The 27,816-nt window shown below is 41.3% G+C and overlaps 1 protein-coding gene across 2 annotated transcripts in view; it reads right to left on the reverse strand.

The window, feature by feature from the left end:
- Positions 1 to 27,816, reverse strand: part of TBX15 (T-box transcription factor 15) — a 115,678-nt gene that overhangs the window by 30,593 nt on the left and 57,269 nt on the right. For both annotated transcript variants that reach the window (XM_064410357.1, XM_064410356.1), the window contains exon 2: positions 6,160 to 6,373. In XM_064410357.1, the coding sequence (XP_064266427.1) occupies positions 6,160 to 6,251 (92 nt within the window). In that variant the 5' untranslated portion in view covers positions 6,252 to 6,373. The remainder of the gene's footprint in view (positions 1 to 6,159; positions 6,374 to 27,816) is intronic.

The following is a 27,816-nucleotide window of genomic DNA, read 5'->3' on the forward strand; positions in this document are numbered from 1 at the left end:
AGCCTGGAGGAGGAAGAAAACAGGGGAGCTTGTGTCAACATCTCCAGGCATGTTTCTCAAACTCTGCACTACAGGGATGTGATCATGAGGATCTATTTCATTCTTTCCCAGCCAAGCCCCATATAGCAGAAGAGTGTGGGAAGGAGGAGGATGCTCAGCCTTTGCCCTACCCACAGTTCTTTCATTTCAGGCCACACTGAGAAGATAAGAGCTGACCTATTCGTAACTGCATCTGCTTTGGAAAAGGGCATTTATCCTGGGGGGTGGGGAGAGCACTGCCCCACAGCTGCCACAGCACAGCTAACCCGAGTTATGGGAGATGTAAAACTGTCAGAAAAATCGTCTGCAGAAACCCTTCAAGGAGAGAGCAATTTGTGCAACTGATGGTGTGAGTTTGCTAGTAGAGTGACCGGGGGGAGGTGGGGAAGGAATAATGGATTAGTCTTCAGTGGCTTGAGGGTATTACCTTGTTTCTGCCACAATGGCTCATTAAATCTGCCAAGCCAAATGGGTACAGGATGTGGCATTTTACAGTCCAGCTCTCTTTAATTAGAGAGAGGTGGCTTGGGAGCAGCTAAAGAGGTAGGTCATGTTTCAGAGGGCTGATGAGAAACCCAGGATTAAATCAGAGTCTCTTTGGGTCTAAGTCTGCACACTGTGTTGGGAAAATTGAATGAGCTGTGTGTCCCAAAAAGTTCTCTCCAAATCTGCAGCCCCGTGTAAAGTTGCAGTATAGCCTGTGGGGTTGTTTGCTTATGAAATGCCTTGTAAAAGATTACCACAGACCATTCAGCAGGCTTAGAGGCTAATCTCTAAAATGATCAGAGAGAGCTCAGCTGATCCCACTACTTTCTCTAAAGTTTAAGCGTACTTTTAAAGTTTTGTAATTATTACTGTTTTTCTTTGTCTGTGGGTATAAAAGTAACTTAGGTTTCTTTGCCATAAAGATGTGGCCTGGAACTGTCACAGCAGGTCTACAGCAGCAGTGCTGTGTGGAAAGCGGGAAATGGAAAAGTCAGAGGCTAACAGTGGAGACTTAGGGATGTGCTCGTGTATAATCCTGGTAAAGTCCCTGTTCTCTGCATTTCCTCTTGGCTGGCTCTTGGTTGCCCAGAGGCACCAGCCTTGTAGAAAACAAGAGGGTCAAGGGTTTGGAAGGAATTCAGGCCATTTGGATATGGTTGTATTAATAAACAGCCAAGAATCTTTCATCTAGAAAGGTATCAGCTTCATAGTCAACAGCTACAGACACGAAGGCTGTCTCTTTTCATAGGGAACATGTGATGACATCTGATATGTTTTAGGAGGAGGTTTTATATCAGCAGCAGTTTGGGATGATCAAGTTATTTATATGTTAGCTTTACCACTCAGCAGAAAAACACTCTACCAAAACTTAGACTGTGAACTTACATGCAGTACCCTTGTAGGGGAAATGTGATATGAAATATGTTATTATAACTACTTTAGGACCACTTAGAAGTGTTTCAAAAAGCATTTTAGCAACAACCATGTGCCTCAGTCTACTCAGTTTCTGGTTTTCTCCAAAATGAGATTGGAGTTTATGAACATCAAAACTGATAATAAATATCTCTAGAACTTAGTTAAAAAGTGTTTGCCAGCACAGGTGTGTACTCATATTAAGAACCATGTTTGGGAACTTTCAACAACAAAAAATTAGTTGGTTGTGGCAGCTGGCAGTATATCTTTTGGTGGTGGTATTTAAAATTTTCTTTTAAAATATAGTTTAATTTTACTTTGTGAAAACTGGTCATGGGAGGAGGATCATAGATATATCCCTGAACTGGGTTTTTTCCGCAATATAATAAAGCTTCAGTTTCTTACCCTTAAGTTAGGAACTCAGATAAAAGTATAAGGGTGTATAAGATTTGTATAAGGGTGACATCTATTAATTGCAAACCCTAAAATGAAAGCATGTGCTCTTCAACTGCAACAAAAATATAGATAGAATAGTCATTTCCCAGACATAAAAATAATCGGGTTGAGAAACTCTGCAAAATAATCTGGTTTAGGTCTGCAGTGTTCACAATGTGTGTGAATTTACTGGGCAACCTGAAGCTGTCCTTGTTATTTCATATCTCATATTTCCTTGCATCTAAGATTGATGCCAAATGTATAATTCTTTAGAGAAAAAAAATGTGTGAGGAGTGAAAGAGAGGAAAGGAAGGCAAGGCAAGGCAAGGCAAGGCAAGGCAAGGCAAGGCAAGGCAGTGGAGGCAAGGCAAGGCAAGGAAAGGCACTTCTGTTTCCCTCTGCAGCATGGGATCATGTAGAAGATGAGTGTTTTGAGAGGAAAAGCTGAGGGCAGAGCTTGGTGGAAAATGGATTTGTTGTTTATGAAGGAGAGGGAGACCAACAGATCTTCTCAGTTGCTCCCAAAGGGGACATTCTTCTGGAAGCTGGAGCAAGTTTATCTGGCTCACAAGGGCCAGGAACTCTAAAACTCAGTTTGCTAGCTGGGGCCTGCCAGCCTTTGCTCTGAGAAGTCCACTCCATGGGCCCCTTCAGCATCAACAGAGCTTGATTACAAAATCTCTTCTGCTCTCTCTAACTGAGGAGCATGTTGGGACCCATCTTTCCTCACTGGAAAGGAAAACTAACACCTGGTTATGTAAACAGCCATGAGTACATTCTATGGAGAACTCAGACTCATGATTTCAGGGAGGCGAAGAGACTGCAGACAAAGTAGCACTTAACCTGTCAGGCGGCACAGAGAAGCCAGGAGAGGACAAGGTCACCTGTTTCACTCACTGACGGCTTTTTCCAGTTTAACTACCCATCCTGGCCATCAGCATTTTGGTTTGAGCCATCCTGCAGCACAGATATGATAACTGTGATAGGACAGATGGGATCATTCCCCCATTGTTGAGGTGAGATCCCGGCTCTGTTACAGGTAGAACCACTGTTCCCAGAATGATACCTCTTGGATGTGCTGGGATGTATGGTAGCACTCATAAAACCACCTCCATAAACAGCTGTTGCCTTCCAGAGGAGGACTCCAAGCACTCCCTGTAGTGTATTCCCTCAGGAATAAGTGCACATTTTCCCCCACTTTGGGCAGCACTCCCATGCATCAGTTAATGAACAGTTACCCCTGCAGCTCAGGTGACCATGGACACTAGGTAGGGACTGTAGGATGTAGGAAAGGTTTCAAATTCCTCCACTGATGCTGCCACTATGATCACTGTTAGTAAAGGAGAGCAGAGAAAAAGAGTCAAAATTTATTTTAGGACTAGTTGTTCAAATCAGTATGACCTGGGGCTTAAGATGAACTTATTTTATTTTCTACAGAGTTCAAGGTTCTCTTTCAAACTCAAAGGAGATAAAGGTAACTGCAGATTTGAATGACTGCAGCTGACAGCCATTTGCATCTTTTACACAAGGAAAAAAGGTGTCTTTTTATAAGCATCTGATTAAAATCTAAATAAAAATGCTTTGATGGAAAGGAAAGAGGAAGAGTTATAAGAGGAGTGGAGTAGGTTTATGGAAACAGACAAAAAAAAGACATCTATAAATACAGAATGAAGAAAAGAAAAACAACAAAGCAGAATTAGAAATGAGTGAGAGTAGGAGTCTGAAAGTCAAAAAATGCAGGGTAGGATATAGCCCCATAACTATGTTTGAAATGAGAACGTAGGTTAGAAATTAGCATTACACAGCAAGAGCAGAGAGACATTGTGGGGACAGGCAGGAACCAGGCAGTGCTTTAAAAGTCATAGAAAATTAAGGAGCAGCTGTAGTTATAGGCAACTGAGTCTGTAATTATAATGGCTTTCAAAACAAGAAGGCCTTATGGGAATCAGGGTTTCCAAAGAGAAAGCAACAGGAGTAAAATCTTCTGTGGGGAAGGAAGCAGATGCAAATTACTCTGTGTGTCTCTAACAATGTGAATAAGTAGTAGGAAATCTTCAGGAAATAACACCAGTTCGGCTATCTATGCCAGAAATAATAAAATCTAATCTCTGGGACACATAATGTATCATGCATCCCATATGGAGAATCAGGACTGCTAGATCCAGCTCTCTCTCCTCACAGACACATCTTCTCTGACAGAAAACTGTTTAACCTGTTGAACTGTTTAACCATTTAATTTGTAAATTCTATCACACCTTTAAGGACCATCCTCAATAAACAGGTGTATTAAAAGAAACTGCCCAGCTCTTTATTGTGGTTTGCAATGATTAACCTACAAATGTAGTCAACAGTAAAAGGAAAAACCAGCAGTGCTCCAATACTGTTAACATCACTTCTGGAGAAGAACATCATCAAGTATCAAAAACCACATCTATTTAGTAGTTACATAGATTTTCTGTGGGCAGTAATGTAACAATTGCCCATCAGGACTCAAGTAATTACAAGCGTCTCCTTTCAAGGAGAAAGAATGTTATTTAGGATTATAACAAATGCATGATTTTCATGGGAAGTTATGACTCTATTGTGATACATGATATTCTGTAAGTGGAAAAACTATCCACATTGGAGCTTGTAAGATGTCAGAAGGATCAGCTACTTTGTTCAGAAATGTGTGAGCTGCCAAGATCCTCTTCATACCACTAAGTTTCAGCCATTTTCGTTTGAACTGGTGGGCAAAGATATATTTATGCTGCTTTTACTATATATTCCATATATCATCATAGAATTAATCATAGTTAATCTAACAGGTAATAAATGTTTTATTTTCAGTTTGTGAAACAGCATCGTGCAGGCACCAGGACAATAAATCCAGAAAGAAGGAAGTTGATGCTTCCAGTGCCAAATTTAATGATGCTGGACAGATCCCCTAATCTGTTTAGGTCTCGATGTCACCACCTATGAAAAGAGGGTAATAATTCTTTTCTGTATCTGTTTTAACATCTCCAGAGAGGAGCTGTTGCACAATAGCAGGTGGTATCATTCCTGTTACTTTGCCTTTTCCATTTGAGGCAGAAGGTCAAAACCAGCAGCCCATTCTGTACTGGTGAAAAATGCTTCCTTTGCCACTGAAATCTAAAACTTGGAGCTAATCTGGCTCTGATAATATTTTTTCAGGAATCATCTGGGTTATTTGTCCAGTGTAACTTTCCTTGAATTATCTGGACTTTCTGGGGCTAGAAAGCAACAGCGCTCACTTCACAAGAATGTGAAATAACAAGTCGAGCTGTTCTGACAAATTTTGATAGCACAGATATGAAACAATGCTGTAAACAATAGAGCACCCTGGGTTTTCCCCAAAACTTGGGTAAAATTTCCCTGCTCCCTCTCTGTGGCACAGCGGGGACAGCTCCCGGGCACTCCCGGTGTTTGCGCGCCTTGGCGGGCTCTGTCCGTGGTGCTGATGTTCTCCTTCTCCGTGTCGATCGGAATTTCAACCTCGTTAGGTAAAGAGAGGAAACGGCCTACCAATGCAAACGTGCCTAAAAATCCTAGTTTGGGACATCTAGAAATTTACAACTACCTCTAGGTTGTGTTTTGGCAAACACACTCCTAGCCATTTTTAAATAATTGTCAGCAGTGAAGATCTTCCCCTTGGCTAACCTGTAATAATGAGGTTTTGCTTTTTTAAAATTCTGGCTAATTTGTGGCTCTTTCTAACCTCATCTGTCATGGTATCACTGGAATAGCAAAGGCAAACATTAGGCTTGCACATTTTTTATACAGGAAGTCATTAACACTGCATCTATTTAGAGCTGCAGGAAGACTTCATTTGGTGCAAAGGTGAGTTTGAATTTCACTATATTTGAGATTAAATCAATAAGCTTATGAAGTGCTATGTAAACTTGAAAGAAGACCGAAATGGGTCACCCCCAAATTTATAGCTCATCTTAAATTCAGTACAGCCAACAATACAATGATTGTTTCCTGATTTATTTGCACAAAGGAACAACTATCCTCAATGGTTTCCTGCAGCTGCCAGTTCTCCTTTGGAGCCACTTATTCAAACAGTCATATGAACCAACTTCACTTGTCTTAAGAAAGCTAATAAGAAACACAGATGAGAAACTCAGAGAGCCATTTAATTTTTCATGCATGTTTATCCCTTTGGATTATCAAGAAGAGGAAAAAAAGTTTCTTTTTTTTTTTAAACAAAAACAATGAAATAAAAATTGGTTTGTTTGGTTATGATTTCTTTTTTAACTAGACAGAAAGCCAGAGATGTCTTACCTGCCTGCTTTTGTGATGATCATCTCTGTCCCAATGTCATGAAATCTTTTCCAGAGGTCTGCACACTGCAACTCTACCTGGATCTCTTCCATGGATGAAGGTGGAGGAGGCTGAGGGCCTGAGCCACCAGATGTAAGGTCAGAATGGGATCCAAATGAGCAGGATGTCCTTTCTGCCAGCACCTCTGTGTCTGACCCAGTGCTCTGTTCTGAGTCTGCAAAGTAAAGAAGCCAGGTAAGACCCTTCAGTTCTACCTGCTGGGAGGGGTAAGAGGAGGGAAGAGAAGGAAAGTCAACAGAGGAGGTGCTAAAGAATAGTAGAGTGTCCTTTTATATGGCACGTATATGTATGGGGTTTGTAGCCTGATTTGGAACTTTGAGTTTCCAACATGATATCTGGCTTCTTTTGTAAAATTTTAGAAACAGCTGAAAAAAAAAAGACCCTTAACATAAAATATAAATAGTAGCAAGCAATGGTGGGAGTGCAAAATATAGATGAGAAACAGAAATGAAAAAAAAAAATTAATTCAACCTGTTGTTTCAGTCTAAGATAAGATGGGCTTGCTGGAAAGCTACATTCCATTTAGTTGAATATTCTCCTGCAGTACTATTAAAGAGTTGGTTATTTTTAAACAACACAGTTTTTTATTCCCTTTAATATCTTCATAATCAAAAACTATGAACATTTTTTTTTTATTTTGCTATTTGGCAGCACTATTTTGGAAATGTGTTTTATTTGCTCCTATAAACCTTTTTTTGAACAATGATATTTCCTGGAAAGATACCCATGAAGCTTTTGGTGAAGAAAATGCTCTAGGCTACTAAAGGACAAAAAAAGGTGATCGTAAACATATGGAATATGCTACCAAGGAAACAACTGAAGCAAACTGCATAAAAGATCCCATGACACAACCACCTGTATGGGGGAGGAGAAGATTTGCTCAAAAAATAAACAAACAAAAATGTGAGGTTCAATTAGTTTAAAAATCCAGGTTGGCAGATTGAGTCAGGCAGCCATTTCTTTGCAAAAATATTGAATGTATTTATTAGGTATATATGTTGTATATGTTCAGTCCTCAATTTCATACAGAGGTCTAAGATGAAGTTTTGCAAATAGCAGTGTTGCACACCCAAGTTGCATCAAAATAACTCACAATACATTCTGCAAAGCAATGTGCTTATATTTCCAACTTTATTTTTAATAGATTTGCACTCGTATTATATAGATGATATTTAGGAAAATAAAACAATTGCCTGAAATGCTCCATTAAATGGCTCAAGAAGAGTTCTGTGGGTCTCAAAGAACATACAGAAACAATATTTTAGAGTGTCTTCATTGCTCACACCAGTAAAATCATCACAGTGAATGAACAAGACAGATATTTACATGTGTTCTCTGCATGTGAAGAAAGAAAGAGGTGTCTCTGTCTGCAAAGAAAACCTAAGGAGACAAAAAGTAACAATCTGTGCTAAAAATGTGATTAAATCATGGCATGTAAAATTCCTTCCATACCAAGAAAATGCCAGAAGCTCTTTAACAACCCTGGGGTCGTGGAGGCTGAGTCTGAGGTTTACAGTGTTTCTGAGAGATGTCTCCTGGAGCAGCCTGCACATCAGTGCAGGTCAAGAAGAGGCTATGGTTAAGAAGAAGGAGGCAGTGCAGATCCACCCCCAGAACTGCCATCCTCACCTCCTGCCACATGGAAACATTTCTGGAAAATCCATTTTGCTGTGGTATGGACATAAACTGTTTGACTCATACTTTGTGAGAAACTTCCAGCCCCAAGTGTCATCAGGAAGCATTTCTCTTTTATGAGAGCCCTAGGTGATGTCACTGGACAGTGGACATTTTGTTTGAGGGTGTTTTCAGTAAGCCTTGTCAGTTATTTAGGCAATCTGCCAGTACAATGCAGAAGTACTGCAGGACACAAGAAAGTTTCAGTACTTATTGCTCCAAATCCATTTTGAAAGGCGTGCTCTTTATGTCTCCCATGGACTTCCAACTCAGGCTGAAGCAATAATAGGTCCATCCCTCTAAAGGAGTAGCACAAACTTATGCATAGAGGATTGTTACATGGAGACCAGTTCTACATCCAAAACTAATATCCTACACACAAGGTGATTCAAGACAGTGTGGGATAATCTCCTGGGGTCCTGTGGCCACAGGACAGAGAGTCAACCTGACAGTACAGAGGTGCTGGGACATTTGCTGAGACTACACCAATGACACAGGAGCAAACCTTATCTTCTTCCTCTAGCTCAAATTATCCCACCTCAAAGCACTGGAGAAGTAAGCATGAGAAGGGGTCACTATGCTCAGGTCTCCCTAGGAATGGTTAACCAATTTGTCCTACAACAAATAGACAGAGGATACTTCACAAGTAGCAGTAAGATCTGTTAGTATACCCGCACATGTCCTAAACCATTAACCAGAAGTCTTACATCTTCTCCAAGATCACAGAATACAGAATCAATTATGCTGGAAAAGACCTCTGAGGTCATCAAGTCCAATCTGTGACTGAGCACCACCATGTCAACCAGACCATGGCACTAAGTGCAGCACCCAGTCTTTCCTTTAACAGGGACAGTGACTGCAACCCATTCCAATGTCTAATCACCTTTTCTGTGAAGGAATTTGTCCTAATGTCCAACTTGAAGATAAACTACGCTGGAAGTCTGAAGGGACTGCATCCAGGGAAAAGAGGAGCCCTCCTTCTGAAATGAGATACTAAACTGTAGGTCTGGATCTGAAGAGAAGGGTTTAGACCACATCATCTGTGCTTGGTTCAGGCACCCAGAAACTGTCCTCTGAGGCAGTATGGTAAATGGCCAACAGATGGCACTTGGCTAGGTGCTGTCCCCACTTCATTCCAGCATTTTCTGGACAGCCTTTCAAACTGGGCATCTGGCTGGAGCTTTGGGAATCCCTGGGAATTAATTAGAATAGTATGCTGCAAAAAATTAAGTATCAGAGGCTTAAGTCCCCTCTCACTGATTTATACTGATATCATCCCTCTGACTTTACAGACTTCTGGAGGGGCCTTTCTTTAATTATGGAAGTCAAAGGAGAGCCATAACCTTGGATATAAGCTTCCATCCTGGCACAAATCAAAACTTGCAAAAGGAATTTACTAGTTACTGATAAGCCAGTATCTACCCAAATATGTGGTACCACACAAAGGAGAATAGAACTGTTTTTTCCCCAGGGATGCTACTTTATGCCCTGGGTTATGAACAATCATTACCCCCAAGTTAGTGCACAGAACAGTAACTACCTCTCTTTCTAAAAATTTTGGAAATGGAGAGTCACTAGTGTTGTTGCTCTTAGTTCAGACTCAATAGCCACTGAGACCTGTTTTGTGTTTTCTTCAGCCTTTCCTGAGCTAAGCTCTCCTGAAGGTTGTCATCCAGTTGGAGACACTTAGTCCAGACCTAGGGATTTAGGGGAGGTTAAGTGTATCTGACATATGAAATTCAACCCTAGTGACACTTGATTTCTTCACACACCAGCTTCAGTGGGGTGCAATTTTGCAAAACTCAGAGAAATTACTTTTACTTTACATTGGTGTGAGGAAAGGGAAAGCAGGCAATAGCTCCTGAAGCACCAACATGATATGTAAAACTGTGAGCACCCAGAGATGCAGCCTGGGGCTGCTGCTACATATTGTGTATGACTGAAGGACAAGCAGAAGGGTTTCTGAGGAAGATAAGCTACCTGTAGTTTCTTCTAGCTCCAAAGTGATAACAGTATTTGTCTCTCCTTTAAGAGGTGCCTTATACAAAAGCCCACACTCTCAACTCAAGGTGCCATCAGAGGGAAATGCAGATCCCCCGTGACATGGCTTCCTTTCAGAGTTGGGAGATTTTCTCAGAATACTGCCCCAAGAATGCTGACTCTCCTGCACTATGTTAGGCTGCAACCCTACTGTGTCTGGATGTGGCACTTAGGGGTATGGTTCAGGGTGATTATGGTGGTGCAAGTTTGACTGTTGTAGATGGTTTTGAAGATCTCTTTCAACCCTCAAGAATCTGTAATTTGTGCCACTTTAGGCATAAGTTAAACAAGCAGCAATTAGAGTAGCTTTATGATTTCCTCTTGCTAGGTTACAGTCCTTGAGAAATAATACTTACAATCAGCTCATCCATCAATGACCACTAACAAAAGTGGGAGTAGATGCAACTGAGATTTCTAAATCTCAGTATTTCACTGGGCTTTCAGGTGGGACTGTCTCAGGTCAAAATCTTCCCTATTGCTTTTACAGGAACCCATTGCACTTTCTGATCATAACTGTTTTTCTTCACAAGACCATTCCTCTCACCTGTCTGATTGAAGCAGGGCCCTTCCTGCTGTACCATAGCTATGGAGGTGGACATCTCCAGAGCTACTGCTGACTGCACAGTTAGTGTCAATCTGCCTCCTTAATTTCCCCATTCTTTCAGATATTTTCTAAAACTATCCATTTCCAGTATTGCTCATTCTTTATGTTCTTTGTTTCTGATGTTTTCACCAATTATTTCTGCTGCTCTGTGGTGTGATGTGTAGCCAAAAGAAAACACAAACATTTCAGTCTTTGTGGAGACAGACATGGTCACCACAGGGAAATGCCAATGCTTAACTCTTCCAGACTAGTAGGTTTTTCCCTACAGATAATGCAGAGGAAATACTAAAACACTATCCCTTGTTACAGGCAAATTGCTGGACAAAGAGACTGACCAAGTGGTTTTGACCATGGAATCTGGACTGAGCTGTCAAAGCCAGACAGGCTATTGCAAGAACTGCATTTCAAGGAGCTTGAAACTATCTAACAGGAAAATGCTGTGAATTTCACCCCTGGGTTCAATGTGCAAAAATATTCTCTAAGGCCTCTTTCACTGTCACTGTGCAAAAAGACAGTTCCCTCTTCTACTGCCCCCTTGGATGGCTTCCAACCATCCCTTCTTGCACACTGACCATGCATCCAGCTGCTTACTGCACTTTAACAGAATTGGAGGACAGGAAATTTCTCAGCACTTTCAGCAACCTTTGAGTCTAACCAGACCAGAAGGTCACTTTCAAAGCTTCCAGGCCATTTCTGAGCTTATAGAAGAAAATTAAAGTAGTTCAGATTTTTTTCTTTCTTAATTCCTTTCACATTTCTACTATCTCTGTATCACTCTGGAAATCCTCAACTTATATTTTTTTTCTGATCCACAAATCCCAGGCTTCTTGTTGGCAGAGAGGAAGGAAAACCCTATTCTGACAAGCATGGCGACTCTGAGGTCAGCATCTGCACTGAGTGCCCCAAGATGACAGAGAATAACCCCAATCAATTTCCAGCACCAGTGTCCTGGGATCAGAGCTGTCCCACACAAATCAAGGTGCTACTGCCTGACCTATTTCTATGACTCAGCTGGCCAGTATTCCTCATGTAAATTTTCTGGGTTTTCAATTTGCTACAAGACACAAACTGGTATGTAAGATATTAAAAGACTATTTTCTATGCATCTTCATGAATCTTCAGCAGAATTTTTGCTGCAGCTGGAGCACAGCAGGGATACTGCTCCCCTTACTTAACCAATAAAAGAAACAGAGCTCAGTTTAGTCCTTGGCCGTATCATGCAGCTCATGCACTCAATAAATGTTTTACTTCAAACTATCAAAAATGTAAACTACATGGGAACAATGACAAGTGACATACATACATAAAACATCACCTACTCAAAGGAGCCCAACAGATTTATTCTCTTTCTCTCATGATTTTTTCTTTTTAGGTTTTTTTCCTCCGTATGTGTAGATATCTAATGTAGATCCTGTCAGATTCCATTAGCATAAAGATTTCTCTTGAGTGGAATGTGGCAGCTGTTACAAGCTGTTAAGGGTTTGGTCTTTTACTGTTTATTTTTGTTTGCAGGGTTTGTGAATATTTAGTGCAACAGGTGGTCTTTCCCTCTCCCCTGCAGTTGATTTGCTGACCATTAGGACCTGCAGACTACAAAGAAGGTACAAAATCTGGAATGTGTATTGACAAAGAAAATTTGGGGAACTTTTTTTGTTTTGGTTTGGTTTTTTTCAGCTGAAATTAGCAGGGTGGACATCTTACTTTTGCTGCTAGTTGCAGACAGATCTCATAGTTCTTTTTAGATTTATGATTTTCAAACTGGCTACTACCACCCCACAAGATCAGCAGCCTAAGAACCATGCATAAAGCAGTGTGACATTACTGGAATTTAGAAACAAAATGTCACAGCCCCATAAAAGTGAAAGAACAGAAACTCAGTAAGTCCAAACAGTTTGTAAGAATGGAAACTTATCTGGCCATGGGGTGGTGGCTGCTGGTGCAACAACTTCAGGTACACAACTGTTTTCCCTGATAATAGACACTTGGGGGAAGCTGAACCAAAGACCTCAGTAACATCAAAAACACACAAGAAGTCTGGCTGTGGCAAAGGCAGCAGGAGCAGCAGAGGTGAAGCAGTCTGGAGTTCAAGAGAGCCCTTCAAATTAGCACGGTGTATTTTGCACAGCTGATCCGGCAATTGCTCTTGCTGTAGGCAAAGGTTGCTAAACACTTGGTGATTGTAACCATATGGACATACTGCACACAACAAATAACACAAAGATAGTTCTGCAGGTGTTCTTATAGATTATTTTATCCCCCTGAACTTTTCCGTTCACTCACAGGCCCTACCACATTTATCATCCCTTCTTCCAGCATTAGCCCATTATTGTCTACATGCAGCTAGAATTTATAACCTGTTTATTACTGATAATACCATCACAGAATTATTTTTTGCTCAAAGGAACCTTTTAAAATTTATCTTGTGTATCCCTCAGTAATACTTATTATTATTGTGCTCATGACTGCAAGTTGCAACCAACATCAAGATTTACTGATCTGGAGACAGTACAAACCTGTCCAAACCAAGAACTTCATCTATACTCATGCTGCATTGCAATGTCAGGCAGTCAAGAGAAGCATTCAAGTAATTCATTTCTAGCCTAAGACCATGAAACCACGGCAGGTCAAAATGGCATTCATATCAGCAAGACTCAAAAAGACAAAACTGGAAGATGTTGTAGAGAGGGAGAAATGTGACATGGACAAATGGAATGACCTGATACTGTCCCAAGAGAGACAAGCTGGTTCTGAAGTGAAGAATTTCTATGGCACTTGAACCTCAAAACCTTCATCCTCCTGATATATAGTGCTATAAGGTATTTTTGTAAGATGACTTGAGCCAACAAAACATGCAAAACCCACTGAAAAAATGCTGCACTTACCAAAACTGAGTTTAAGGCCAGTACAGTTATCACACAACCATATCCCCATGGCAAACACAGCTTGCAGGAGAATATAAAAGCAAACAGAAAGACACCAAAAAACCCACGGTGGCTTTGGCTCTAATGCAAGTCTTGCATCAATTTGACTGTGCACTGCCAAGAGCTGACTGCCTCTGCCTTGTCTTATTCCATGTAAGACTGAAAAAAGAGACACAAAACTCAGCAAAGAAAAAATCATCCTGATTCAGGGGTATGCTCCAGCTGCTCTGCTCCACTCCAGCAATGCAAAACAGCTGTAAACCTGGTTTAACCAGAAAGTTAAATTGGGTTTATGACTTCTCAGTATTGGCAAAGAAGTACAAAGCAGCTGGAGTTTACTAGTATATTCAGCCCTGGGGGTTTGCCCTTAATTGTTAACTTTTGCTCCAGCGAGAAGAAAGAATATAAGCCACAATTAAACTTTAAAAGTGGGTTTTTATCTCACAATCTATTGTAATTTTTCAAATACTGAGAAAAAGAAATTTTGTATGCTATGCCAACATTCAGTTTAGGACCAGACATCCAAGACACCAACTCCAGTTTTGAAATGCATCGGCTGAAGGTGGAGATGCTGACTGCTGGGCTCTGAACTCATCCTTGGCAAGGACAAATTCTCATTACAGAAGCATAAGCTAGGTGACCAAGATTGTTCTGAGTAGCATCACAGTGTAGGCTTTCTTTGTAGAGTTCATACCAAATCCCATCATATTCTTTGAGTAAAACTGCCTGCAATCCATGCTTTAGACTATCTATCGCAACTAAAAATATCTCATCAAATAGATGTCAACCAGAAACCTGTTCTATAAACTCTCCCATCTGTGGATGGTGGTATCTTGTTTGTTTAAAAGAATTTTATAAGCATAATTTTTCCCAGAAGAGGCTTCTGGCAATCACGTTTCAGGAGAACAAAATCCTCTGAAGTGGCAAAAGTTGGACTCAGGGTTTGATATTGCATTATTGTCTTCTGAAAAGCAAGAATAGTTTGGGCCTTCAGTATGTCAGACTAGCTTTAAGGAAAAAGCAATTTGAAATTTCAGTATGGAAGAAACCAAGAGATTCCTAAAATTCCCAGAGGAGGCTCTCTGCAGCTGTCATTCAGATTGGGCTTAGGACAAGGAATCACCAGTACAGCCTCACAAAAAGACTGCTGAGTAGTGAATATTTGTAAAGACCATATTTTAAATAATACAGGCCTTTAAAATGAGCATCCAGAAAAGTAATATTCAGTTAAATCAGAAGAAAAAACAAAAGAGTATAGTATTGAAGAAAATATAGAAGAATGCAGGAAATGGCTACCTTTAAAAACCTGAGAGGTAGAATAGAGAAAAGTGGGGTGTTATTAAAAGAAGAGGGAGGTGAAATTGATGACAACTTTAATCTGGCCAAGATTCTGAACTGTACAGACTACAAAGAATTTGTTTGGCCAATGTCCAAGAGTTTGTGTAAAATTAAAGAGTGGAAATGCACTTGAAAGTTAGAGCAAGCTACAAAAAGTAAGAGACTAGGCATTAGATACATTATATGCTGTAGCCTGTAAACACAGAGTCATTATTCTTATAAATAAAACCATACAACAAATATTTAGAGACCAACTCAAACCAAAATGTTGGCTCTAAATAACCACAAATTGTGCAGGAGTTTGAAACTAGATCCCAGCTCTGTGGCAGGCCCTTCCCTGGTGGAAAGGGGCACCAACTCTGGGACAGTCTGTTTCTGGATTCTGTGGCTTGAACTACTCTCTGCCAGACAGGAAAAGAAAAATCCTTCATAAAAAAAGGAAAACATGGCACAAGATTAAGGCTGCAGAGGTATCCATTCTCCCTAAGACCAATGTGAAATTGCTGGGAAATTTAAAATGACTTTGAAGTCCAGAAAATACTAGAGTTTTTCGTAGGCATAAACACAGCTCAAACAGAAGAAGTTTAACATTTTAAATATTTGCAAGCTGGTATTTGGTGGCCTATGAGCCATGGGGAAAGAGACATTATATCTGTTTCCCTATACCATGGTGGTTATCATGACAGTAGTATCAGGGAGCCAGATGGTATCTTAATAACCAGAAAGGTCCTGTATTTCCATTAGTCCTTGTGAACTCTTGGCACTTCTGTCACACAGCAGTGAGTCCCACCATGTAACTGTGCACACAAGAAGAGAAAGAGTACTTTATATATGCCTTTATAGTATGACTGTCCATTTTCTGCAGTGCTGTAACAAGATACATGCCAATCTATGCATTTCCTTTTTAAATGAGACTATTTCAAAAGGAAATCATTAGGAAATTTCCATGGGAATGGTTTCACAAGAAAAATGCAGCTCCATTAGGCTGAAGTTTCAAGTTTAACTTGTTCATTTCATTCACAATCTACAATTTTCTTTTGGGAAAACAGTAATTATCAGGCTAGTCCTGTTGAACTTTTGTTTGGGTTTGTAATAGTTCAGCAAATCATTAGAGTGCATTTTTTTCATCTACATGCTACATTAGCCAAGCTGTCTGTCAGACCTCCCACATCCCTTTCTGAGCCAGACTTTGGAAGACTATCTGCCCTTGTACAATTTAGATTGCCCTCTATCTAAACTTCTTGACTGTAATCCAAATCCTTTCAGATTTCATTCATAACAAAGCTTCTCCTTGACTCTGCAATTTGTTGCTTGCTCAATCTGTCCTATTTTCATTACATACATGGGTGCACACACACACACAAAGACACATAAATATATGTATGGGATTGAGTTCTTAAAAATATGTTTGGGCTTTAAATCAGTGATCTCCACAGAAATTACAGATTTTCAGTGGTGCTTTCCACTGCAAGTTTCTTGCAATCTAATGTTCGGTTTGCTGTTTTGATCACCTCTACAGAGTGACCAGATGTTTTCCTAAGCAATGATTCTGGGGAATTTTCACAAATGATAAACATATTCTTCCTTTTATTTCCTTCACATACAACTGACTTGCATCCAAATCAGCCAATTTTCTGACAATATAGCCATGCAGGTAGTATTGAGAGAAAAGATTCTCCAGAAGAACCTGAGCACAGTTTTGGTTCTATTAGCTTCTAGCGTTTCAAGACCAAGCTAGGAAAAAACCAAATTATTTTTAAAAGTAACAACATGGGGGATGGAGTTGGTATGAGTTCATGGGGGACAGAACCACAAGTGACTGAATAGCTTACAGGGGTGTATTACAACAGTATGGTGCATGGACCTGGAAAAGATGTGTTAGGGACTTCAATCAAGCCTGTGCTATGAAAAGCAACTGTGTCATATAAACACAATTTAATTTGAAATCTGAAATATCACATACACATGCCAAGGCATAAATTGAATTTCCCCTCAGAACATTTCTAAAATCCCACAGCTCCCATGTACTTCCACGGAGGAAAAGCAGCACAAAACCGGTGACTTAGCCTGAGGGTTCAGCCTCAGTGAATGCATTCTCTCTTTTTCCCTTAACATTCATGCTCCTTAGATGTGCACTTGTGGCTTGGCTTTTTCTCTCTTCTTTTAGCAACTGTCTTCAGCTGAAGCTCCCCCAGTCACATCCTGACACATTCTGCCAACCGCAATCCCACATGTCCAAGTCCCTACATGCCATCACACACGCTGATTGCAGGAAGTGCTCGCTGCTGGACTTTGTTCCTTCCACTGAGCCACCCTGATTTACGCCTGCTGAAGCCGTGGTCCCCAGTGTCATAACACCTACACTGCACAGTTGTCCCACACGTGTATATCCTATTATCCAAACAACAGATGCACCAGCGTGCGTTCACACACATACTCCAACATCTGGTGATCACAAGCTCACTGCAAAAACTCCATGGACTTCATTCATCTTTACAGAACTCACAAACACTTCATCTCTACAACTGAAGAGGTGCATAACTTTTTCACTTCACTGGAAGGAGTATGGGCTTTTAATGTGGCATTTACAGGCACACACAGGGAAACACAACCAGTCACTTGCACTTAGTCTAAAAGCACTTATTTAGCCCTTCTGAAAACAGGGCATGAATGGCTGTGACATAAACACTTCACAGGTGTTGCACACAATAACTTTATATATACTCCTTTCTATTTCTTAGTCATACCTGTGCCTACATGCCTTACCTACTGTGAGGCTCACTTTTCCACTTTTTCTGGTTAGAAGCTGTGCCAGAATAAAACTGATAAAAGGAAATGGAGAATCATCTCCAGATAGCTATTAAATTAAAAACATCCCACTGCTTAAGACTAAAACTGGTAATTGCATAATTCAGCATTTCCGAATGTTGGAAATTTCCAGTCTGTTTGCCTTTGTTTCTCTCATCCACATCTAATATAAAAGATATATTCAAGGAGAATGTTGGCAAAACCTTCTGATAGTTTGGTATTTTATGAAAAATACTTTACTTGAGAATGCTCATGCCTGCCTGACTCTCAGTTCAGCACACTAGAAACAATAGGATGCCCCACTGCGATGTCCTCTGGGAAGTGCAGGGTCTGGAAGCACTGAAGTCACAAAAGTCTCAGGTTTTCCTGATTCCCCCACCAGTGATGTCAAAGCAGCAGTGGTGTCCTCAGAAAGCAGTGGGTTTCTGTGACCTCAGATAGCACCCTTTAGGGATGTCAAAAACAGGGCTAGTAATTTTCTGTGTATGAATACCCACACATTTTCAACCATGCAGAACTAAACTATTTCATAACCCGTTCTTTTAAAACCTTTAAATGCATGTACTACACTTGGAAAATTATATGCATATTTTGAGCTTGCTGAGGGTTCTTTCCATCTTTTCTCTAAAAAAAGTTGGCCTTTTGGCAGTGGAAAGAATGGCTTGCTGTATCTTACTGCAGATGAGAAGAAGAAATATGAAGGATTCTAATGAATTACTTCACTTAGAAAACAAGGATGAACATTTTCATGTGGAAAGAAAACCTACAAAATTCTCAAAATTTTCAATCTCTACTACAACTAAAAATGCAAATATTCCATATATTTTTGAAGTAGAAAACAAGAATTTACATCACCGTTAACTTCTACTTGAGCCTTCATGACGAGTTTAAAATAACATCAACAGATATACAGATACACATTGAATTTGCAGTCTCCACACGTCTCCCAAAAAGCCCTGTTCAACCTCACTCTGCCATCCAGCTTTAGAGCTTGCACACTGAGACACTTCTCTCTCACTTGGGGGTTTCAATCAAAACAACTGTGGCACAGAGAAAACTAAAGGTGTGCTACTGCAGAAAATGCACAGAATGGAAAGTCAAAATCACTCAAACAAAAGCCCAGAGACTGAAAGACCTCCATGGACACCAACAGACCAAGAATTCAGTGCCTGCCAGTCCTACCAGTACTTGTTGCCATTTAGCATATTCCCCACAAAAGGTCTTAATGAAAAAGTGATGTGACTTTTCTGACATAAAGATGATATTTCACTCCCTTTCCAGACACTGCTGCATATTTATCTTACTGCTCACTTCAAGAAGAACACAGAGGAAAAGCAGAGTTTAATTTGTCATTGGGGTTTCATTGGGAGTGGGGCATAATTGCACAAGCAGAGAGATAGCACATTCCTTATTTGGTTTCTAAACTTATTATTTCATCACTTAATTTATTATATCTCGTGCTCTTGTGCATCCTCCCATGCCCTCCTTATTGCTGAAATGCTGCCATCTGTAGCTCAAAACTTCCTTTCAGCCCTTCCCATACTGTAGCATGAAGTGGCTGGATAGAAGCACTGAGCTAGTAAGGGATCCACCAGTTCTTGTGGGGAAAAAGAGGAGAAGAAAACTATAGTCTCAGGAGAACATGCTTTCCTCCCCCTCTCTGCACCTTCCCTTCAATCATACTTCTGTCACCTTCTTCTTGTGTGGTAAAATTTGATGTGAAAAGCAGCCCGGGCTTGTCTCTGGTGCTGCTGAGTTTGGCCATGTGGCTACGGGAGGAGGCAGCAATTTCCTCTCCCAGTGCAGTTTGGAAGCCCCACAGAGATGCTTCAAAGTGAAACTGTGACCCACCCCTTCCAGCCTGGAGCCCAGCAGGGTCTGAGATGCAGCTGGGCTGCTCTTCACTGAGATGCGCCATGGAAGGTGGAGAGGGAGAGGGAGGGAAAGGACAAGGCTAAAACAGAAGTACAACAAATGTACAGGGCAAGAAAGGAGAAGGAAGAGGCTGGGCATTAGGACAGTTTAATGGGTGGAATTGGCTTCTTGGCAGCAAAAGCTGTAGAGAGAAGACAGTCCAGGGGGCATTACACCTTCTCACAAAACACCCCAGCAGAAGGAATGCCAGTGAGCCACGCTAATGTCCTGGATGTCACACCATTCTTTCTCTCCTTTCCACAGCTCATGTCAGTCTGGCTTTGTACTGCTGGCTGCAGAGCTGATCTGCTCAAGCAAGTCACCTCATTTCCTCCTGTGTGCATCAGCTAAGGAGGGACCTCTTAACCCATCTCAGCAGCTTTCCTGCCCACATCCATTTTGTGATGGAGAAAACCACTTATGCAATAGGGAAACGTGGGGTTGCTTCAACAGGACACTTTGTTGCATAAAGTACCCAGAATCCTGACTGGCATTCTGCTTTTGACTCCTGAGAGTCTGGTTTTTACATAAAATTTTACAAAATTTTTATGGCCTTTAGGGGTAAAGAAACTAGTAAAAATGCTTTCACACACTTGCACAGAGCAGTTGCAGTAGACAAGTTCCACTGAGGAATAGAGATTAAAAAAAAAAAGCAAGAAAACCAAATAAAGTAAAATAAAATAGAAGTGGCTGGCTGAAATTAAATGGCCATTTCCCTGGCTGAATTTCAATATGTCTTTGCAAAATGCCAGTTTTGCAGCCACAGTTACCTTTCTGCTGCTAAAAGAAGTCAGGATATTTACAGAAAGGTAAACCAATGAAGTTGGTTGGCCTCACTTGAAAATAGGAGCAATGGGTTTTCCCCAGAAGGCAGCAAAGCAAATGTAACATTGCATCTGTTACATCCCCTACCTCTCTGTATCTATCTTTCTCTGCAACCAAGGCAGCACCCTCACAATCTCATGATATTGAATATTTAACACAAAAGCAGCTAACTTGTGAATCTTCCTCCAAAAAGTGTGCCTTTCTTGAAAGGAAGGCACAGCTAGAAAATAAGCAATTCCTCTGTTTACTAAGTGGGAGGAGCTGAGAAGGTCACATCCATGGGACATGCTTTGTGTAATAACTGTGGCATTTCTAAATCCAGGAAGGCATCTCCGTGTCAGCTTATAGGGTTACTCAGCAAGCACAACTTGGTGTTTTTTCTTGAATAAAGAATTCCTTACACCGATTGCTAGTCAAAAAAATATTCAGTAAGAACTTCTTGTGCCCTCAGAGCACAGGACAAGTGTCCTGGGCTGGATATTGCTGGGATAACCTAAGTATCCCACTGCCTGCACCACACTCCCCCAGAACTTGCTCTTCCCGGGTCCCTTGTGTTTCAAGCAGCAAGAGGCCGTGCTTGTCCCTCCTCTCTGGAGGGACAGGTGGCAGAGGGTGCCCCATTCCACAGCACAACCAGGAGGCACGTGCTGTCCCCCACACTGAAACCTGAGCCACAGCAACCCCCTGCTGCTGCAAAGGCTGTGACAAAGAGATTCCCTCAGCCCAGCAAAGGCCAAGGATCTCCCCTGCATGTAGCACAGGGTACATGCACCAGCACATGCCTCCTGCAACCAGCTGGTTTTGCTGCATCCTTGCTGCTGCCCTGCTGCCCTGCACCAAAGCCCTCACTCAGCAGCAAGAGTTCTCTGCAATACAGAGGCACAGGGAGATGGGAACAGGGGTTATGGTCACTTCATCACATGTTGTTTCTAATTCCTGCTTGGGGATGAAGTCTTTTCCCTGCTCTAACATGGGGTCCCTCCCAAGGAAGGCAGTTCCCCACAAACACCTCCAACACGAGTCCTTCCCACAGGCTGCAGTTCTTCAGGAACTGCTGCAGCATGGGTCCCTTTCCAGAGGCTTTCAGGGACAGACTGCTCCTGCATGGGTCCCCAGCAGGGTCACAAGTCTTGCCAGTAAACCTGACCCAGCAAAGGCTTCACTCTCCAAGGGTCCACAGGTCCTGCCAGGACTTCCTACAGGGTCACAGCCTTCTTCCAGGTTTCCACTTGCTCTGACATGGGGTTCTCCATGTACTATAAGTGAGTCTCTGCTCCCCTGTGTCCCTCTGAATCTCAGCTCCAGCACCTGTAGCACCTCCTCCCATTCTTCTTCACCAACCCTGGTGTCTGCGTAACTGTTTCTCTCACATATTCTCACTCCTCTCTTCTCTGGCCACAATTTGTTCTGCACAATAATTTTTTCCCCTTCTTAAGTCACACACAGTACTAATGGCTATTAGACAAGAAGATAATTAAATAATTTCATGCAACATGAACAAATCCTGTGATTATTTTATGATGGGGCTGTAAGACCCATCACCACCAGTGATGGGATAAGATTTGTCAATATTGCTATGTTTTTCACTGCAAAATTGTTTTTTTCTGGAATCTAGCACAACCTTGCTACAGCTACATTTGTGAACATTTGCAAGGATCAGCTTGGAGTTCCCCCACTCTTGCTGTAAGCAGGACTGGGCAGAGCAGCTTGGGAGCTGGCAGAGAACTAAACAGGAGCTCTGACTGCAAAACTCTACATGCAGTGAGAACTGCTCCTGTCCCACCCCACACACTGACCCACTAATTGAGTTCTGACTGTCGGTGTAAGGACTGTGTGCTGCTCTTCCACCCTCAGAGTGAGAGGGGCACAGCACCCAGCTTGAGGAACTAGAGTGTCTGTACTTCCAGCTCTAAAATACTTGCTTAAGTGCTTTAGTGAGCTGCTGGAGCAGAGCAAAGCAGCCTTCATGCTGCTTAGCACCTGACCTGACTGGTTTTTCTGATTTTATTGTATCCCTTTTACAGAATCATTGATATTTCACACTTGTTTTTTTCACAGTCCTGAAACTGTCTATGCACTCCTGGTGATTTACTGCATGTGATTTCCTCCCATTTATTTGCTCCTCAGCTTTTTATTTCAAAGGTTTGAAAAGCTCTCAAAAGAATCTGCCAGAAATGTACAGCTTTTGAGTGAAAAGTGTATTATAGTTCATACAAATCATTCACACAGGCCAGCACAGTCTGTCTAAGAATGCAGAGCTTTTAAACTTTATAAGGCAGCATGATTGCCTTGACAGTACAAATCAGAAAGCAAAAACCTCTGTGGTAGCACAGGCTGTTTTAGTACAGATTCCAATATTCCAATAAATGCTTTGCTTTACACATACAGTTTAAAGCAATTTTATGCAGCATTTCTGACAGAAAACTATTATATTCCAGCTTCTTCAACAAGCTCAAGCATTTTCTTACTTATTTTAGACTGAGGTTGTTTTTGATGGGGGTCTATATAAGAGTTACACATGTGCAAGAGCAAAGACACACAGATCTACTTACATACAATGTCCTCAACCTCCTGCCAGGAATATTTCCCTGTGCCTGTGCTCAGCTGTGCTAAAAGCATCCTGGGGAGGACCAAGCTGAAGCACACTTATGACAATTGCTCAGCCCTGAGCCATTCCCTCAGAGAGGCCGTGATTAATTCATGGTTGCTATCTCAGAGCAGCAGCAGTGTATTAACAGCACCACTGAGCAGGCTGCCTTCCTGCTCAAACACAAAACCCTCTCCCAGAAGCTGGGCTCACTGGCAGAGTCTGAGGACTGGCAACTACAAACAAGAGGAGCTGGTCAGCAAATCCTTTCTCCCAGCCTGTGTCCCTTCACAGCCTTCCATTTTTCCTTGCCATAGGCAATGGCAGTGGCAGCCACGGGTGCTCTCTAAGGCTGCGCTCTACCTGAGTGCTTAGCAAAGAAAAACACCTCAGGCAGTTTCCTTCCTTTCTCCCAGAGTCCAGAGCACATTACAGGAGAAATACAGGTAAATTTTGGGTTCAGTTCAGTTGGGTTCAATTCAACTCTCTCAGGAAAGGTAATCTTCTGACCTCCTAAGGCAAGCACTCCAAGTTTTAATTTCAAATATCATAAAAGCCAGTTCCTTTAGAGGCATAGTGCTCTCTGTTCTCAGCAGATTTAGATGAAGCGGATAGTATCTGTTAAAGACAATCAGAGCAAGAGGAATGCAAGGAGAGAAAGAATACAAGAAGCAAGATGAAAAGGACCTGGAAGGACACAGAGATGGAAAGAGATGATGTGGTGAGGTTATGGGGAGAGAAACAATTTATAAAAGAGGAAAAGAAAATAAAAACAATAGGCCAAAGACTTAATGAAATAAAGGAATAGTGGAAAAATAAACCAAAAATAAAATCTGCCCACGCATACTCAAAATAATTCAGTGTCTGCAGACTTAGTAACTGAGAAATTAAATCACTGAGAACATTCTCAAGAATTTCCGATGTGGCTTGGTAGCTAATGCAAACATTCAGGAGCCACCTCTCCAGTCACAGGGAATACTTTTTATTTACTAAAATTAAGGCTTTGACTGTAAGTTTCCCTAAAAGATCTGTTGACTCATATCCACCCATGAAACTGTTCAGATCATCCTGAGTTCAAACGTCTTCAGAGGAAACAGGTAGAAACTCTGTAGATTACAGTAGTAAGAAGAGGGAGAAAGCACAGGAGAAGGAGAATGGGGAAAAGCTTAAGAAATCAGTGGGAGAAAAAATTAGGAGATGTAAAGACAGTAAATATGGAGCACAGCTTTAAAAAAGCATAGTGCAAGTAATAAAGCAAAATAAACATAAAGACATTAAAAGGGCATTAGAAAGGCATAAAAACTTGAAAGAAAAATATAAAGAGGAAAGACATTATGGAAAATACAAGTCAAGCTGAAATTCTGAAATTATTCTGACATACTAAAGAGTTTGAACACCTCAGCAGTGCCCCCCAGGTATAACTTCTATTCCTCTGTGAGATGCCCACATTGCATGAAGCAGACAACCACATCCAGGTGGGCACAAAACCACTTAAACTGGATTACAGAGGAAATCTATGAAACTCCTCTAATACTGAATCTTAACCCACAACTGTGTTTCTCTGTGTGCTTTTAATTCAGTAAAAACAAATCCCAGCTCTCACCTCAATCACAACAGTTACATTATTTACTTCAATGGCATTTTCCTTATTTCCAGCAATACTAGAGATTTTTAATTGTTCTCTATTGTGCTTTTTCTAGACAGACATAGCTCAGACAGCAAAATAAAGAACAAGCTCTGCAGTGCAATATACTAGAGAAAACACTCCTCATCTCCATCTCAAATTAGAGTGCTCTTGCTGAGGACCTTGGAATGGACTTACAGACAGCCAAAGTCAGGACTTTCCACACCACCCTGTGGGAGCTCAGATAGAAGCAATTATGGATCAATTGGAAAAACATGCAAATATTATGTACAAGACAACAGATGACATCCCACAACCACTATTATATCACTTGGCCCCAGACTGATGTATGAATTCTCTCTTCTCTACCTCTAACAGAGGCCTCTGAAATCAGAAAGCACACACAGGAACCCAGGGATTAAAACTGCTGAGCTGGTCCAGTTTTTGCAGCTGTTAATCCAGCAGAGGAACAGGAGAAAACATTTTGCACAACCTTCAAAATTCCCCTGATAGCAGAGAGAGGGCAGGTCCAGATGCCTTGCATAAAATGAGTATTACCAACAGAATTTAGTGTGTTTATATCCATGTTGTTTTTCCCATTTCCTCATCCACCAATACCTCTTGATCAAAGGAGGTTGAGTGGCTGCCAGCAGAAGGCTTGGCTGGGTCCCATGGTCCTGTAACATCAGTTTCTTGAGAAGCTTATAATCCTGGTGTCTTACCAGGATACAGGGCAACCATGACCCTCCAAAAATGCCTTCCTCTTGCACCATATGGGGGCTCTCAGCAGCAGAAATACTTAGGAGCCTTTGTAAAACACAGATTGCGACTGAAACATCCAGAATGCCTAAAAGGCTCTTAACGTGTCCAAGCACCTTCAGCACAGTGCTGAGCCATGGACCCGAGGACCACAATGACCCTGCTCACCCTGCACAGCCACCACAGTACCAAAGCAACCTCAGAAGTCCTGCTCTGGCCCCAAGGGGAAATCATGGGATAAATACCTGACATGCAGTTTCTTCTTTGGCTTTTTGCTCAGCCTGGGAAAGAACTCTGCAAGGCCCAGGCAGAATTCCTCCTGCAGTGCCTCTCCACCTGCCTGGGAGGGCACAGAGAGGAAGGTGCACACGAGAGCACATGGACCAAGCTCTGGTCATCAAGCAAGACCTAAAGCAGACTGGCTTTAGCTTCAGGGTTGGGTGTATGTGTGTGTGTGTGCCTTTGTATCTGCACCTAAGGACCCACCAAGAGGAGGAGGGTAGAAAGGGGCCTGGACATTCATGCACACTAATTAACACAAGATACCAGCATTTTTTTGATTCTGTTGTTCTACTCTATCTGAGAAAATTATGGAAAAATGAAACTATGAAGCTGGTCAAAACCTGCTGATGAAATAATTTTCTTTAGAAAATGGTATTTTCTGAAAATAGAAGTGTATCCAATAGGTATTAATATTGTTTCATATCTGAAACTATGTCTAATTCTATTTAATTTTGATTAAAATCCTTCTTATAAATTTCCAAAAATTGACATTGGCAAAAACGTCAATATTAAAATGTTCATGTATAATTTCCTGAAATGTCTTGCATATTCCCACTTACTGAAATATTTCTGCCTCAACTATGTGCAGTGATGCAGGGAACAGAAAAATAACATAGATACCAGGCATCTGGAAGAACAGATGGTGGAATGATCCAGCTGATGGGAGGAAAGGTGAGCAGCCCTTGTTCCCTTTCCACAGCTGAGTTCTGCAGGTGCCCAGTGCTGCTGCAGGCCCATGTGGTGTGGGAAGGCTGCACAACCCCACTCCTGCTGCAGTGTGAAAGGCCAGACAAAGCACAACTGCTCTGAAAAACTAAAGGGTCAGCAAGGACACCTCATGTTGCCCACTCTTCAATCATCTCTAGGTTAAATACACTCAATTTCTCAAATGTTTCTGGGAGAAGTCTAACCTTGCAAGCTGGCTTGGGATGTGAAACCTAAGCTGAGTACTTCCAAGATATTCCCTTCCACCGAAAAAGACATTATTTTTTCCATTCCAGCAACACCTTTCTTAATGGAAAATAATCTCACTTCCCTCTAAGAGCAGCCCTCTATGAAATTGAGGTATTTGCACACAGTGCTCCAAAGATTACAAGAGATTTTTAATTTTAGCACAGGTTTTTGCTTATTTGTTTATTTGTGGAGGTGGATTTTGTAAGTAGCAGTTTTGCTCTCTGACTAAGATTCACTCTTAAATGTCAGGACACAACCACAGAAGAAAACAATGCTTTAGAAAATACTGACTCAATTCGTTTAAAAACCTGTGCAGCATCATCTTAAGACAGAGAGTAAATATAACCTAATGTAATCTGAAGTCTAAAAAAACCCTTTCTTTGCCATTAAGGGTGAAAAACAACATTTCAGTGTCGTTCATGGTTGTTTTTTCAATATTCCCTGAGTGTTGAATCCAGCTCCTTAAAACTCCTGCTATGGAGCAGGCAGGCATGAGCCAGCTGAAAGTCATCTGCAGCAATCTTCTGTCCCGCTGCCTTATTTTTGTTCGAGTTTTGTGAGGCTGGTTTTTTTTTAGCATGAGATTTCAACGGAACTGAAAATATCTCGTAGCACAAACTCTGCAGCATGCTGTGAGTAATTTACAGCTGCCAAAACCATCTAAATCAAATCCCATGAGGGATTCTTCTTTCTTCAACCCATGCACGTTAGAAAACAAAAATGGCCAGCAGCCATTCTCCTTCTCCTCCTCCTCTTTCACTGAGCAGATTCCTGCAGCTGGAGCAGTGTCATTAGAAGCTGCGCTTATGGACTCCAGGACAGAACAGAAACTTGGTGCAGTTTACAGCAAGCAGTTCAATTCATAACAACCGCTTCATCTTTTATTTTCTTTTTCTTTTTCCTTTTTTTTTTTTTCTTTTTTTGTGAAGTGAGAGAATTTCAGAGGCAAACACTGTGGTCTGGATTCTGAGCACTGCAGAGTGTGCTGGCCATACAATTATTTGTAATTGCAGTTCATCTGACTGCATCCAAAGGCAGTCAGACATAAAATAGGATTTAATATCTAGCCAGTGTTGTGTCTGTATGCATTTGAGATTGCATTTTTTAGGGCAAACACTCAGAATTCGAAAAAATACCATGCAAAGCAAATACACATGCAGAACAATTCAGGTTTTCCTCCAAAAATACCACAGGCAGATTTGAAAAACGTATCCTTTGATTTATTCATTGAGGAAGTTGGTTTTGAAGAGGGTTTTTCCCCTCATTT

The sequence above is a fragment of the Passer domesticus genome, chromosome 2 (assembly GCF_036417665.1).
Source record: "Passer domesticus isolate bPasDom1 chromosome 2, bPasDom1.hap1, whole genome shotgun sequence".
Lineage (NCBI taxonomy): Eukaryota > Metazoa > Chordata > Aves > Passeriformes > Passeridae > Passer > Passer domesticus.